General features: G+C 48.9%; 1 protein-coding gene across 6 annotated transcripts in view; it reads left to right on the top strand.

Moving 5' to 3' along the window:
- BMAL1 (basic helix-loop-helix ARNT like 1) overlaps nt 1-15,574 on the top strand; it is a 116,800-nt gene that overhangs the window by 97,971 nt on the left and 3,255 nt on the right. For 3 of the 6 annotated variants that reach the window (XM_069554332.1, XM_069554333.1, XM_069554331.1), the window contains 7 exons: nt 1,833-1,982; nt 4,409-4,655; nt 5,980-6,086; nt 7,422-7,572; nt 8,352-8,440; nt 9,935-10,043; nt 12,991-13,084. In XM_069554332.1, coding sequence (XP_069410433.1) covers nt 1,833-1,982; nt 4,409-4,655; nt 5,980-6,086; nt 7,422-7,572; nt 8,352-8,440; nt 9,935-10,043; nt 12,991-13,084 — 947 coding nt within the window. The remainder of the gene's footprint in view (nt 1-1,832; nt 1,983-4,408; nt 4,656-5,979; nt 6,087-7,421; nt 7,573-8,351; nt 8,441-9,934; nt 10,044-12,990; nt 13,085-15,574) is intronic. The other 3 variants (XM_069554334.1, XM_069554335.1, XM_069554336.1) reach the window with 1 other exon arrangement.

The raw sequence follows: 15,574 nt of genomic DNA, 5'->3' as shown, positions 1-15,574 counted from the left end.
CTGCGTGACCTTGAGCAAGTTACTTAACCTCTCTGTGCCTCAGCTTCTTTACCTGCACAGTATCACCGACTTCATCAGGTTGCTGTGAGGATTTAATATGCTAAAAACATACAGCACAGTTTCCAGCACACAGTAAGCACAACGTTGTATTTACCTTGGCCCAGTGCCGTCATAGCCTAACTAGCTTCCTGCTCCCAGGCTCTCCATTATAGTCTCTGGAAGGAAATGACCACCAGTGGGATCTCCTTTAAGTCATCCTTTTCACTAAGGCACTCCTCATCTTCCTACAAGTACAATGTAGTCCCTGCCACCTGGTGCCCTTTATAGTCTGGTCCTGCAGTTGTCTTAGTGACCTCAGGAGGAAGAGGTGAATGCTGTTCGGTCCTTGCCTCTAAGGCCATTACCCACGTAGTCAGGGCGATGAGGAGACAGCACTGTGTATAATAAGTGCAGCCATAGACGTAGTACCAGCCACAGAGGACGATGACTCATCCCCATGTGGGTGTGGGCACATGCATCATGGAGTAGGTGACAGCTCCAGGTGGGTTTGAAAAGATGAATTAATATTTGCCAGGTGATGAAGGGAGGAAAGTAGCAGAAGAAATGATTGGTGGATGGGGGCAGAAGGGTGGTGCTGGGGTTTGCTGGTGCCGTGGGAGAAAACCATTCAGGGGAGGGGGAGGGCTGGACGACACAGACCTTCTCATCCGTGAGGATGCAGTGCAGGACTGCGGGGTGGAGGGCCGGGGGGGCAGGCTCAGATCCCCATGAGGTTGCAATGCAGGACTGCAGGGTGGAGGGGTCGGGGGGCAGGCTCAGATCCCCGTGAGGATGCAGTGCAGGACTGCGGGGTGGAGGGGCGGGGGGCAGGCTCAGATCCCCGTGAGGATGCAGTGCAGGACTGCAGGGTGGAGGGGTCGGGGGGCAGGCTCAGATCCCTGGCTTCTGTGCTGACAAGTAGCCCATGTTTCTATCAGGATAACAGTCAGGCTTTTCTCCAGAGATTGTAATTCAGTTGGTCCAAGACTAGAATTCAAACCACAAATATGAGCCATATATATGATTTTAAATTTCCTGATAGCTACATTTGAAAAAGTAAAAATAAACGCAAAACTGATTTTAATACTATCTTTTACTTAACACTCAATCCAAAAGGAAGTCTTTCTGATTTTTTTTTTTTTTTGCCCTATTTCTTTGAAATCTTGGGTATATTCACATGTTCAGCACGCTTCCAGTTTGAAGATCCCAGCAGCTGCATGTAGCTAGTGGCTCCCGTACTGGGCGGCATAGGTCTAGAGTGGGGCTCAAGCATCTTCAGGTCAATACAGCATCTGGGGGTTCTGGTGTCCAGCCAGGCTTGAGAACTCGAGCCAACCCTGTTGCCTCTGTTCCGTTCCAGTGTCCAGACCTTGCCCACTCTCCAGGTCCCGGCCCACTTTCTGCCTCCTCTGGGAAACACCGGTGGTTTCTGCCCTTTATTTGGCACTTTTCAGTCATACACCATGTGTGGCATGAGCACAGTCCGTCCGGTCAGCTTCCATTCCCCCCCCCTCAGCTCCCGCTGAGAAGAGGGTCCCGTGTGTATTTCTGTGTTCCCCGGAGCGCGTAGTCCATCCATCAGTAGCTGTATTCTGCATGTTCTAGAAGACCGGCAGGCCGACAGCACCCCATGTGCAGAGCATCTGTGCAAGCCTGTGAGGAGGAGTGTTGCTGTCAGGCCCCTGTTACAGAACAGAGAGGCAGGAAAGAAAAGGCTTTCTTCAAGGGCATGCTCCCCTGCCTGACAGACAACACGACCCTCAGTTTATCACGTTTTGTGTATTGATTTGCAGCTGGACTTCCAGTTAAAACAGATATAACCCCTGGGCCATCTCGATTATGTTCTGGAGCACGGCGTTCTTTCTTCTGTAGGATGAAGTGTAACAGGCCTTCAGTAAAAGTGGAAGACAAGGATTTCCCCTCCACCTGCTCCAAGAAAAAAGGTAACCACTTAAGAGTTCATTAAATCCTTTCACGGGTGAGGCTGGCCTTTCCACAGAGGGGCTCTCAGTAGGGTGTGGGCTCAGAGCAGGTGGGTCACAGGTTTGCAGCCAGGACCTCTGTGGCCCTGCTTCTGTGAGGGCAGCTGGGGAGCCACAGGGAGGCGGGAAGCCCTGACAGATTCGTGGAAAGTCTTCCTCTGTTTCAATTCTGTTCGTTTTCGTGTGGCTCGGGAAGAGTATTCTCAGTCACAGTTCCCTGTGTCCCCAGCGCCCGCCAGAGTTACCCTAGGTTCACCAGTGCCTACAGGCGGCTAGGAGCAGCGGACATGCCATTTCTCTTCCACGGTGAAGTGTTTCTTCTCACCTTGCTGCCCCCTCCCGCTCTGAACTCTCCTCTGAGTTCTTTCTGTTGGTTCCTTTCCAGCCCTCTTAAGAGGAGTAGATACATACAACAGTCCATAGGTAATGTCACCCACCCACGTGGCTTTCAATGACATTTATATGCCAGTAATCTCCAGGTTCATATTTCTAGCCCACACTGCTCTTTTGAACTCCAGATTTGTAAACTAACTGCTTATTTAATCTACCTGCTTGGACATCTCTAGAGCATCTCATAGGTGATAGGCATAGAAGTAACCACCCAGGCTTCCTCTGGAATGTTACGGCAGCTCCTCGCATCGAGCTGTGTGTGCTGAGAGCCTGGGAGACACCGTCTCCCCGTTTCCCTCCGCCCTGGCCTAGGGTTCTTGCTGCTATGAGTCACCCCTGAAGAAGTGTATTTGTTACTGCCATTACTCGATCGAGGCTGTCCTGGGTCTCATAAGTCTGTTGAAGTACTTTCCTCACGCTTTCCAGCCTTTCCCATGGCCAGAGTGACCTTTCTAAAAGCAAACCTTTGTATCTGTCCCCTGTTTCAAACCCTTCATTGGTTCCCATTGCTCTTGAAGAAAAGTTTAAAATCTTTAATGTGACCCTGTAGCGCTCTCCCTTGACACTCCTCCATAGGTTTGAGCCGTGCAGACCTCCGTTTGATGCCTCCAACCCCTTTCCACTCAGTATCTGCACACGTGGTGTCACCTCTGAAGGAAGTGCCTCCCTCGCCACTAGCTCCCCTCCCTGGCTCTCTGCAAACCCCCCTTCAGAGTGGACCCCGATGTCTGTCGCTCAGTCCCTCAGACTGCCTTCTGTCTGCATGGCACACCCTGCAGGTTTTCCTTGTGACACTTGCTCCCATTGCAGTTATGGAGTCATTTGTGGGTTATTTGTTTGAAGTACCTCCCCCCCATTAGACTAAATTCCACAGAGGCGTGCCTGACTTGTTGTCCACTCTTTTCCAGTAACTAGCACAGACCCGATGCTTGGTAAACATTCCATAAGAATGTGTCTACTGGGACTTTCCTGGCAGTCCTCCACGGCAAGGGGGGCACAGGTTTGAGCCCTGGTTGGGGAACTAAGGTCCTGCGAGCTGCGACACAAGGCAGCCCGCCCCCGCCAACAACAAAAAAAATATGTGTACTGTTGAAATTCACGGATGCTTCACGCTTAACGTGTCCCACACTGAAATCTTTCTCCCTCTCCTCTAAAACACACTCTGTATTCTCTCCCCTGAGTCAACAAATTGTACCTGTAACCACTCAATCCGAAAAAGTTGGACTCATCTGTGTTTTCTTTTTTCATCCCAAATATTTGATACTCAGACCAGATCCCAAAAGTTCAGCCCAGAAATTCCCCTGCGTCCTTTCTGCCTCCCCCTTATCTCCACAGCACTGCCATTGTGAGTCCCTGGCATCTCTCGCTGATTACTATCCTCCTCCTGGCTTTTACTGTCTTCCAGTCCCCCACCGCCCCCCGTCATTAAAGCATCCAAATCACGATGTGATTTTGCTGTTTCCCCACTGTAAGTGCCCTTGGAAACTCTCCATTTCCAGTCTGGAAAAGGTTAACACCTTTGTGAGCAAATGATCCAAGGCCCCAACAGTATGCTGCCAACCTACCTTCCCAGCACTTACCCCCAGCACCTCCCTTTTCACTTCACCTGCACGGAGCACTCTGCTGTTTGCTGTACAGGATGCCCCTCTGGGTCTTTGTACCTTCTCAGCCTTTACACATTCTGGTCCTTTAGCCGGTGCCCATCCCTCCCAGCTCTCCTCCTACACAGATCTTCTGGGCAGCCTTCCTCTGCCAGGGGGATTGTGCTGCTCCTTCCTTGGTGTACGTGATGCCCATTTGGTGTCATCATTGCTACGAAACACACATGACACTGGATCATGCCTGATCTTTCTGTCTTTCTCTTTCACTTGATGCTATCTTCTGGACAGTAGACTTTGATTTTTATATTTTCAGTCCCTCCCTACATCTCAATGCACGATAGGCTGCCTGTGCTTCCAGGCCCCAAAGCCCCACTGACATCGGACTTTGCTTTCTAGCAGATCGAAAAAGCTTCTGCACAATCCACAGCACAGGCTATTTGAAAAGCTGGCCGCCCACAAAGATGGGGCTGGATGAAGACAACGAACCAGACAATGAGGGGTGTAATCTTAGCTGCCTTGTCGCCATCGGACGGCTGCACTCTCACATGGTTCCACAACCGGCAAATGGGGAAATCAGGGTGAAATCAATGGAATATGTCTCCCGGCACGCGATAGATGGGAAGTTTGTTTTTGTAGACCAGAGGTAAGAGTCTGCACGTTACCCTTGGACTGTCTTGGCAGCAGATTTTCAACCTTGAGTAAAGCAGAGCAGACTGGGCCATTGGCTGCCTTTCTTAAGGATAGAGAGGAGGAAGTGACGGGTGGATCTGCTGAAAAATGAGACCTAGTGGGTTATCATCATAAATACAGAAATTTTCTCCATGTCATTCTTGGGCAGGTAGAGACAGTGAAGTGGGGTGGCTTGATGTCCGTGGCTAAGAGAGAAATAATAGGCATAACATGCTATCTGAATCTATGGAGTGTTCCATTAATTACTGTAATGTGAGTTCTGGGATGTGGGACTTTGAAAAGATTATCTGGTCTTGAGCTATCAATACAGTAGTCATTGGCTATAGTAACCCCATATATTTAATCAATTAAAGTTAAAATGTGAATTTAAATTCCCCCAGCTCACTAACCACATTTCAAGTATCAGTAGTCACATGTGGCTTCCCTGGTGGCTCAGCTATAAAGAATCTGCCTGCCAGGGCAGGAGATGCAGGTTCAATCCATGGGTCAGGAGGATCCCCTGGAGAGGGGAATGGCACCCCACTCCAGTATTCTTGCCTGAGAAATCCCATAGACGGAGGAGCCTGGTAGGCTGCAGTCCATGGGATCACAAAGGATTGGATACAACTTAGCGACTAAACAGCAGCAACAGTGGCTAATGGTACCTGAACAGAACATTTCTGTCTTCACAAAAAGTTCTGCTGGACAACACTGATCTAGTCTGGTCTCATTCTTTATGGCTGATGAACAGAGGCTCAGCCTGAAGACCAGCCCCCTCCGAGATTCGTAACTCATTGGCCGTAGAGAACCCAAATTTCCACTGCTCTCTGCTGCTTCCTTACAAGTATCCACAGGCTAGCAATTTTTCTGGCCACTGGAAATAGCCAGTCACTAAATACTAGAAAAGGAGGCAGCCGCTTCTCAAGGTCCCTGTGGGCCCCACGACTGGGGCTTCTGGTCACTCTGATAAAAAGCAGGCAGTAAATTGGAGAAGTTTTGACCTGGAGTTTAGAGTCCTATCACTTTTTTTTAATCTAAAAGTTACTACTTTTAAACCTAAAATTTGATGTCTTGTGCTAACAGCCCCTTTGAAAGTCTTTGCTTTCTCTCTCTGTTTTTATAACCCCGATTAAAGTCAGCTTCATGAGAAAGAACAAAACCCATGTAATAAGCCCTCTGAACCCACCCAGCTTTGACCTTGTTTTCATTGGCTGTAGCAGGAGTCATCCACTGCAGAGATCTGTTAATTGTCCGAATGTTATTTTATTTAAAAAAAAAATTTTTTTTCTCCCTTTTAGGGCAACAGCTATTTTGGCATATCTACCACAAGAACTTCTAGGCACGTCGTGTTATGAGTATTTCCACCAAGATGACATAGGACATCTCGCAGAATGTCATAGGCAAGGTTAGCTGCTGGGCTGTACACCAGTTCTGAAGTTTCAAGTGTCCTCCTTCTAGACATGTCCATGGACCCTTGCAGAGAAATCTGCCCCTGTGAGGTGGGAGTCAGCCAGCCCAGGGACCTGCAGGCCAGAATGTCTGGGAGGAGAGGGTGCTGCTCCTTCCCCCAGGCCTCATCTACCCCCTTCCAGATAACCGCCCACCCCGACTGCCTAGTAGATCTCTACATGGGCTGGAGCAATTTCTGGAAGGCACCTCTGGTTCAGAGGGTTTCCCTGGACTATGTAAAGATTTAGTGTGGCCCAAGCGGATCTAATTTCCTACAAATCCCTGCACCGCCTCCTGCATTTTCCTCTTGGTTAATGACGTGGCCACGTACATAGCCTCCTGAGACAGCAGCCAACATTGACTCCCTTCTTTACTCTTTCCTCCGTCGGAACTGTTCATTCATCTCAGCCATGCATCTCCAAGGAGGCCCCTTTCTGCCAAGCCCCTGATGCAGCCCTGGTACCCACCTGATAATTGTGATGGACTTGCCTCTGCCCCGCCAGTCCATCTTCTATTGCTGTCCCGCTTATGCTCTGACAGACTGAGCCTGACAGTCACATCTGTGCTCAAAACCTCCTGCGCAGTCACCTTTGACAGATGCTCAAGACCCTCCACGTCCTGGCCCTGAGCCACCTCCCCAGCTTCACCTCCCGACCCAATCCCTGTCTGCAGAGGCCTTGTCCTCCAGACGCACTGACATCTCACTGTTCCCACTCCCACCCCAGGCCCTGCCACTCCTCGGGTAGCACTGGGTTCTTCCCTCCTTCCTTTTGGCAAACTTGTATTCACCCCTGAAGGCTCTGATCTCCTCTGCGTAGCTGTCCCTCATTCCTCTCCTGAGGGTGCAAGTCATATCCTGTCTCCTCTTTTATCTCCAGTACTTGGCACATGAAGCATACTTGCTACATGTTTGTTACATGAAAGAATGAGGTTTCCATGGGTGAGATGCCATCTGAATCCGGATGTCCTCAGGCTTTATGATGGGGAGATTACATGGTCCCTGTGGACTGAGCCGCCTTGTGTGGCATTCACTTCATAGATGAATCCAGCTAGATGTCTAGAATGCACTGTTATTTCCTTTATTTCATACACTCTGAATAGTGACAGGTTCACAACCCAACTGGAAGGCTCAGAAATCAGGCCCTCAGAAACACCCTCTTCTCTGAGGTGCCACCTCCCATGGCTTATTAAAGAGGGGATGGCCTTGAAGCCTGAGCGCATTTAGGATTTGGTTATTTTAATGCATTGTTCTGAGGAAACAGCAATGTTCCTGGTTTCTTTATATTTTCAGTTTTACAGACAAGAGAAAAGATTACCACTAATTGCTACAAGTTTAAAATCAAAGATGGTTCTTTCATCACACTGCGGAGTCGGTGGTTCAGTTTCATGAACCCTTGGACCAAGGAAGTAGAATACATTGTCTCCACGAACACCGTTGTTTTGTAAGTGTCTCTCCTATTTCAGAAGCTCCCTTGCTTCAAGGAGGAATGCCTTGGGCCCCTTACCTGGGAAAGGCGGTACAGGCAACAGCCAGTATCCCATCCTTTATTGTCATCTTGCTAATATCCTGTGAAGCCTCAGGACTGGCAGAAGCCAGAAGGTGGCTAACAAAGGACACGCTTCAGTACTCAGAACTCTCAGGCCCCCAGCTGCTGGAAAGGCTCTCGGAGACAGCAGCCTTTCCTTCCTGACAAAGCAGCCAGCCTTTGAGTTCAAAGGCTCACCAGCCCATACGGTCCTTGGCGGAGGAGGGATGGGGATCTGTGCTCCCCAGGCTGGTGGCCTGAGCACTCACCGCTGCGGAATGCCGCCTCTAAGGCCGCCAGCTGCTGGGCGAGCAGGGAAGGGAAGGCCCCTCTCTGCCGGCTGCTCCCCGCATCTCCTTCCTGGTGATGTGCAACCCCCCACCCGTAGGTAGAGCTGACTGAGGGGCTGCGGTCGGTGCCCTGCTGGCCGCCTGGAGAGGAGCCTCGTGGCAGCGGCGGTGGCCGCTGCATCACCACCCCCGCGGGACCGCACCCCGCGTGCGCTAGGAAGGCCAGAGCCCCGGACACTGTCTGCCGTGTCCTCTGACAGCGAGGAGATGCACTGAGTCGCTCAGACACTTCGTTTTCTGGCCTGTCCAGGTCCAGAGTGGACACCGGACACCTTGGCCAAGGTGAAAGGTGCGCAGTTCTGGGCGGGCCTGACTCACGTTTCCTTGTTGCTGGGATGTTCACAGAGCCAACGTCCTGGAAGGCGGGGACCCCAGCTTCCCGCAGCTCACAGCGTCCCCCCACAGCATGGACAGCATGCTGCCCTCTGGAGAAGGTAACTATGTGCCACCGGGGCTGGGGCTTGCCTGTGAGGAGCTGCTTGTGGCCACCACCCCCTGCCCCAGTGCTTGGGGTCCCCAGCCACCATATTCTGCGGAACAAGGCGGGGCCCTCGCGGGAGTGATCACTAAGGACGCTGTCATCTCACTTTCTCTGTTGAGCTTGAAATGCTGGAAACTTGGTTTTGCCTTTCCTGAGGCTGCCTGGACCCTGGAAGCCCATGAAATGGCCGGTTCCTGGCTGTGTGTGCCTTCCTCCCACTGTGTTGCCCAGCAGCTGTGATGTGAAGGGCTCTTCCGTCACGGCCACTGGCTCCTGAGGTGGGAGGGGGGTGTTGCCAGCACCGCGGGGTGAGCCGTGCCGGGCCGTCGCCCGGGCACCTGACTCCTTCCTGGGCCTGCCTCTGCTTGCATGGCTTCAGTCCCCATCTCTTCATCGATGAATCCTACATCCGGTCCCTCCAGGTCTGTTCCTCCAGCTGCCTCCTGGAGTCCCAAAGGAGGCACCTATAACTCAGCATGTCCACGTCGGTTTTCGGTACAAGAGCAGCCCCCAACCCCCAACCTGGTTGGTTAAGCCAGAAGCCATGACTCCTACCGCTCTCCCATTATATGGAAACACGAAATCCTGCCCCTTCTATCTTTAAACCTCCCCATCACCACCTTCCCCATCTGTTGCCTGGATTATTGCAGGTAATTTCCCAGCCCTAGTCGCACGCTCCCCACTCTGCGCCCCTGTCCTCCACTACAGCTCGCTCCTGTGCAGCTCCTCTGAACTTCTCAGTAACCCCCATCTGAGGCAGTCCTTTGGTTATCCCCCGTGGGTACGGCTCAAATCTGTTAGGGTGGCATCCAGGGCCCTTCCTGGTCTGACCGGTATCTGCTTCTCCATTTCATCGCTCGCTCACTCCGTCGTCATCGCACTGAGTTTCTTGGTGTCATCTCCCAAGCTGTGCCCTCTTCAGTGCTCTTGTGTGCACTGGTGGCTGTGCCTGGAATGCTTTCCCTTCCTTTCCTCTCTGCCACCCTGATTTGTGCTCCTCTCACAAGACTCAGCTCAGTTAATCTCTTCCAGGAAATTGCACCTGGCCCCCCTGAATGCCTGGTGCCGCCCTGTCAAAGTTATCACAGTGTGCTCCAGCCCTTGTCTGTCTTACGTGTCTCCCTCTTAGATTGTGAGCTCCTTGAGGGCAGGGATGCCGACTTAATCTCTGTGCCCCTGGCCTGCAGCACAGTGGTGTTCAGTAAATGTATGTGGCGTGCATGAGTAAGTAGAGGCTATATATCAACATGTCTGATCCTGGAAGGAAACGTGAGCTTTTTCCTGCTGGAATGCCCTTTCCTGAAAAGCCATGGCTCTAGTGTCCTTCAGGCACAACCCTAAGGTTGAACTTCAATGGATCATGGGAAGAACTTGTTTTAATTCCACACGAAATAGGGTCTTCTCCCTCGGTTTTCCCCTTTCCGACTCTCAGATTCCTCTGTTGTAGGTGGCCCGAAGAGGATCCACCCCACTGTTCCAGGGATTCCAGGGGGAACCAGGGCTGGGGCAGGAAAAATAGGTCGAATGATTGCTGAGGAAATCATGGAAATCCACAGGCAAGTAACACCTAACTGTTCCCTTAAACCAGTGTTTTCCATGCTGCGGTATTTTGCCCCCCCTCCCCGCCCCGGGATGATCTGTTGATGTCTGGAGACGGTTTTTGGTTGTCACAGCTGAGTGGGAGATTACTGCTAAACATCCAGGGGAGAGAGGACAGGGATGGTGCTTGCTAAACATTCTACAGGACACAGGACAGCCCTCCCAACCCCTGACCTCTGAGAGAGAAGTTTTCAGTCCAAAATGTCAGTAGTGTCGGGATTAAGAAGTAGTGCCTTTAAAAAGGCTAAACCCGAACAGGTCAGAGCTAAAGGAAACTCTAGGAGGCTCAACTTTATTACTTTGTGTACCACCCAAGGAGCTTTCCAGCAGATAGATGAGCACTAACATCACAGAGCTGCAGAAACAGAGCCCTGAACTGCCATGATCTGGGCCTGACACTTCCGGTCAAAAAGCTGCCTAGGATTAGTAATAGAGGCCAAGCTAATCAGCTCGTAATAGAAATTTGTGTGGGTGGGCCTTCTTTTCCATATGAAAGAGAAAGTAGTTTACCTGAGTTTGAGTCCTGGGCCTCTGTTTAGGAGAGTCACTCAACTTCTTGGACTCTTGATTTAAACCATAAAAGGAAGGCAATTATCTGTCTCCCCCAGATTGCTCTAGGACTGTGAGAGAACTCAGGAAAGTTCCTAGAACTGACATGTGGTGTCATGTAGCGACAGAAACTGACATGTGGTGAGTGCTCAAAAATTGTTAATTAAATCTAAGTCTTTAAGAGCAGTCAGAGTGGGAAGCAGTAATTATCAGTCCATTTGAATTTAGAGGAGGAGAGGGGGGAAACCAGGTCCTTGGGAATGCACACTTAATGGGACGTAATCAGAGGATCCCTGCTGCCACTGGAGTGATCCTCTGAGGAGAACTGGAAGCTGGCCTTGTTTTCTAATTGGCCGCAGAGGGGCTCTTATCCCAGTGGGTAGCACAGTTCTGTTGCAGCCCTTCAGGAAGGACGGATGTAGCTGCTTCAGTCTGTTTCAGGAAGGAGAGGTGGGTGGGGTGGTGTGCAGAGATAATGTGGTGCTGATCAGCCACTGTGTGCATATCCAGTGCTTTGCTTGAAACCATCCAAGAATAGTATAAAACAGCCCTTGAATCTTTGCGAATTCTATTTTCTTCATGATAAAAGCAAAAACGAAGATTCCTTGGGCAGAAGCAAACGAGGAAGGGTTTGAACTTGGCTTTAGCTGTTTTGTGATGAAGGTGTTTGGCCACTTCATGCGAAGAGTTGACTCATTGGAAAAGACTCTGATGCTGGGAGGGATTGGGGGCAGGAGGAGAAGGGGATGACAGAGGATGAGATGGCTGGATGGCATCACCGACTCGATGGACGTGAGTTTGAGTGAACTCCTGGAGTTGGTGATGGACAGGGAGGCCTGGCGTGCTGCGATTCACAGGGTCACAAAGAGTCAGACACGACTGAACTGAACTGTGCCTTCCTTCTAGAAAAGACAGCCATGCGCTCGAGTGGGCATGTGAGTGGCATATTCAGGATTAAAAAAAAAAAGGCAGGCCACGTGCCTGGGCAGCTTCTTTGTAGGAAAGAACCACAGAGTTGTGATGGGAGATTGCTAAGAATTCTAAGAAATGATCCTGAGAAGTTGAGACTGGAAGAAAATGTGAAGACGCTGTGCATTGTAGAGTCCTGAGCAATGTATGTTAATAAGCCTCAAAGTTGGATTGGAATAGGAAGAGATGAAGGTGAGCATGCTTAACGACTCAAAATGAGGCCCACTCTAGAGTGATAATTGTGTCCAAAAGAGAAGTCAGTAATTTAAGGACTAGATATTGAAGATGAAGTAAGTAATGATGAAAAGGCAATTCCAAGATAGGGAAACTGGGGCAATAGTGGTTCCACAGGTGTAGGTGGGGGAAAGTAGGAGACATTGAATAATTTTTTTCAATACGCAATTAGTAGTCATCCATGTGAGTGAAGAATACCTGATGTATAGTTGTATCCTGCCTTTGAGGAGCTTATGGTCCAGGGAAGAGAGAGATCTTGTTTACTCAGAAATTACAGAACTAGGCAGTACAGCCAAGAGCCAAAAGTCTCCTGGGCAGTGGAGACCAGGGTCACCTAGCAGCTGCATTTATCCATCCATGCAGGTGCCAAGAGCCTGGTAGTCACACAGCTGCCATTCAGGTCAGACTCTAGCTGTGGTGCTAGGTCAAGGTCTCCCTTACTGAGGTTCTTCAGCTTGACAAGAGTTTATGTGGATTTATAGTTCTAAGGCTTTCCCTCTGTAAACCTACTATGCTGAGAAATAAGCTAGCTGAGAAGGGCTTGAACCCGTTTTTCATCACCTGTTTCCTTAGGCGATGACGACTGAGACTGTAAGGCTAGTTTCTAGGCATGGCTGAGCTGCCCCAGCACCCTCTAGCAAAGCAGTATTTGTGGATTAGAGGATAAATCATTTGCTGTGGAGTCTAGTCCATCTATCAGAGATAAAAGTTGGACTTCTAAAGTTCTGCCAATCCACTCTGAGATCTGGCTGTGAGGAAATTGGCCACCTACTTGAAATTCACAAACCTGAAATCCAAACCTTAATCCCAGGGGTTTGTCAGTGAGAAGCTTGCCTCCAGGATTTTCTAGATCAGGTGCCAATGGGGTAAATCCAGCTTATCACCTGTAAATAAAGCTTTATTGGAACACAGCTACACCCATTCGTTTGCATATGGTCTTGGCTTTTTTTTTTCCAGCTATAGTGGCAGAGTTCAGTAGTTGTGACAGAGGCCATATAGCCTACAGAGCCTAAAATAATTACTCTCCTGTCCTTTACTGAAGGCTTGCCAATCCCTATTCTAGATCTTCTCACCCCCATCCCTCAACACACACACACACTGCACTGGAAAAAAAGGAAAGGCAATGTAACTAACTCCTCTTTTCTCTGACAGGATAAGAGGGTCATCGCCTTCCAGCTGTGGCTCCAGCCCATTGAACATCACAAGTACACCTCCCCCTGATGCCTCTTCTCCAGGAGGCAAGAAGGTAGGGCTGATGACTCTTAGACTAAGGCCCTTCTTCATGTAGAGAGCTCTTGCCCAAGTTCTGAAATACTGGGAGTATGTAATTGTGGTTGCTGAAACAAGTAGGGCCCTTTTTTCCTCCTTGAAGTAAATGCATCTGTGTTAGGTGAGGCACAAAACACACCAGTGGACCAGGGAGGCTTGCTGACATCCTTAGAGGGTTTATCCCATGTGAGCAGAGGCAGGCAGAAAGAGATCATTGTAAGGATTGGAGAGCTGTTAGTCCATTGCATGGAAGGAGGAATTCAAGAGCTCCCATGAAGGAAGGATTCACGGGTATGTAAAATTACCTAGTTCTCTGCCAGGAGTCTTCAAGGGAGAAAGCATCATTAGTGTCTAGTGCAGGCCCTGGAAACAGTGATGCCAGTGGTGCTTTGGAAGGCAAGTCATGCCTGTGCAGCTGCAGAATACTTAGGGATCTGTCTGGTTTTCTCTGATGGGACAGCATTAAGTAGTTCATCTGTTGCCAGCCCTAATGAAGAACTGACCAGAAGACTACATTATAAATAGTCTCAGAAACCAGTAGTCTGTTTTCATTTCAATGTTAATTGTAAATCATAAATCTATTTATAGTGACTGATGTTAACATAGGTTAGGATGACCCACCAGCATCTTGAGACATAAAGTCTTCCTTCCCCTATCTCCCAAAACATAGACACAAAGAAAGAATTTACCCAGATTGGACTCCTGAGGCACAAATTGTATCAAAAGCAGGGCATCGGTTTTCAAAACTTGGCGTCTCAGAGGCTCAGGTTACCAGGAGCTGCGGTGCTGCTAGGTAGGGTGGGCTTAGAAGGGGGCCAGCTGATAAGAAAGATAAGGCCAGGACTCCTCCTCCTACCGGGGTAGCTTCATTTCTGTTTCATGATGTGTGAGTCTTCCATAACAATTTTTATTTGGAAAAAGGTTTGAAAGCCATTAATGGGGAAGAGCACATTTGGAAGAGAGACCTGGGTTTGAAGCCTGCCTTTGCCATGCACTGGTGTGTGGCCTTGTATAATTTTTTAAGCCCTTGATTTCTCTATAATGAGGCTAATAATAGGCTAGGGCAGCCAGCATCTTTGCACATGAAGTCCTGTTATGAGAGAATATACATGGAAGTGCCTGGTTGGTACTGACTTGAGTATTGCATCCACAGATGAAGTCTGGCCTGGGCACAGCCCCCGCCACTGCTCATAGGCTGAGCTCTTAGCCATGTTTCGTTACACTGCTAGGTCCTTCTTCCATACTGGATCTACCATCTTAGTGTGGTATCCTTTTCTCTGGGTCTCAATTCAACTTTTAGGCACTTGACTTTCTGGTATTACCAAGAATCCCACTATTCTATTTTGGAAGGTCATCACTTCAGTGCTTAAATATTACTCAGATAACTTTCATATACAATCTCTCATTTTATCCTCACAACCTCATAGGTGGCAAAATCCAGGCTACCAAATGGTATGTGACTAGCCCAGAATTTAATAAGTATGGCCCCAAACTAAATTCAGGTGTCTTGACTTCTGATTCTCTTCATACCAACAACTGCCAGAGATCTGAAAGTATCCTGTGCATCACAGAGCTCAAGTATTTTTGAGGCATTTACGGAAAATGTTTCTTTTCCTTTGGACTTATAAAAGTGGATCTCAGAAGGAATTCTGAATGTATTCTGAGTCAGCAGCAGCAGAACTTATAAGAAGGGCATCTAAACAAGACAGAGTTTTAAAAGACAGCATTAGCTATATACCAAAGCCACGAGACTAAAGGTGGGCCCGGGCTTCCAACACTTCCCAGTCACTTTCAAACTGGGAAGGTCCAAAAATGAGTCATCTGGCCTGCCAGTTGTTTTAATTAAGGTCAAGTTAAAAGGGGTAAGGTTAGTGAGCCTCAGATTCCAGGAGATTCTGGACCTCCAGAGGCACCAAGGCAGGGTCAGATAAAGCTGAAGTTTCCTAAACATCATCTACGGTCTTCTGGTGGGGGTAAGGGAGGGGGGATCTTTTCAGGGGTCTGTGTGGTCAAAAGTATTTTCGTAACAATGCTAAAAGTTTTTTCTGATTGCGCTGTTATGTGAACTGACAGTGCGAAAGCAATGTTGGACCAAACTGCTGGTGCTTTTGCAAGAAATTAAGCCTGTGGCACCAAACTGTACTGACAGTCACTGTATTTCACCACCATATACCCGCAATAAAAAAAAAACAATAAATTTAAAAGCCAGTTTCATTTAAGAATGTCCTTAATAAAGCAGTAAAATAATTTTATAAAATCCTTGAGTAAATCTTTTTAATAGTTACAGAATGAGACATGTGCTTAAAGCACTTATGCTGCACACAAAGTATGATGGTTGAATCAAGAAAAAGCACTTGTGTGACGGTGTAAGTTTTAAACTGAACCAATCAATCACTTTTTTCATAGGACACCATTTTTACTATCGCAAACTATGGTTTTTCAGACTTGGGTATTTAGCATACATTTT

The sequence above is a fragment of the Ovis canadensis genome, chromosome 15 (genome assembly GCF_042477335.2).
Source record: "Ovis canadensis isolate MfBH-ARS-UI-01 breed Bighorn chromosome 15, ARS-UI_OviCan_v2, whole genome shotgun sequence".
Classification (NCBI taxonomy): Eukaryota; Metazoa; Chordata; class Mammalia; order Artiodactyla; family Bovidae; genus Ovis; species Ovis canadensis.
Note: the sequence above shows the minus strand (reverse complement) of the source record. Positions and strands in the feature narration are given on the sequence as shown.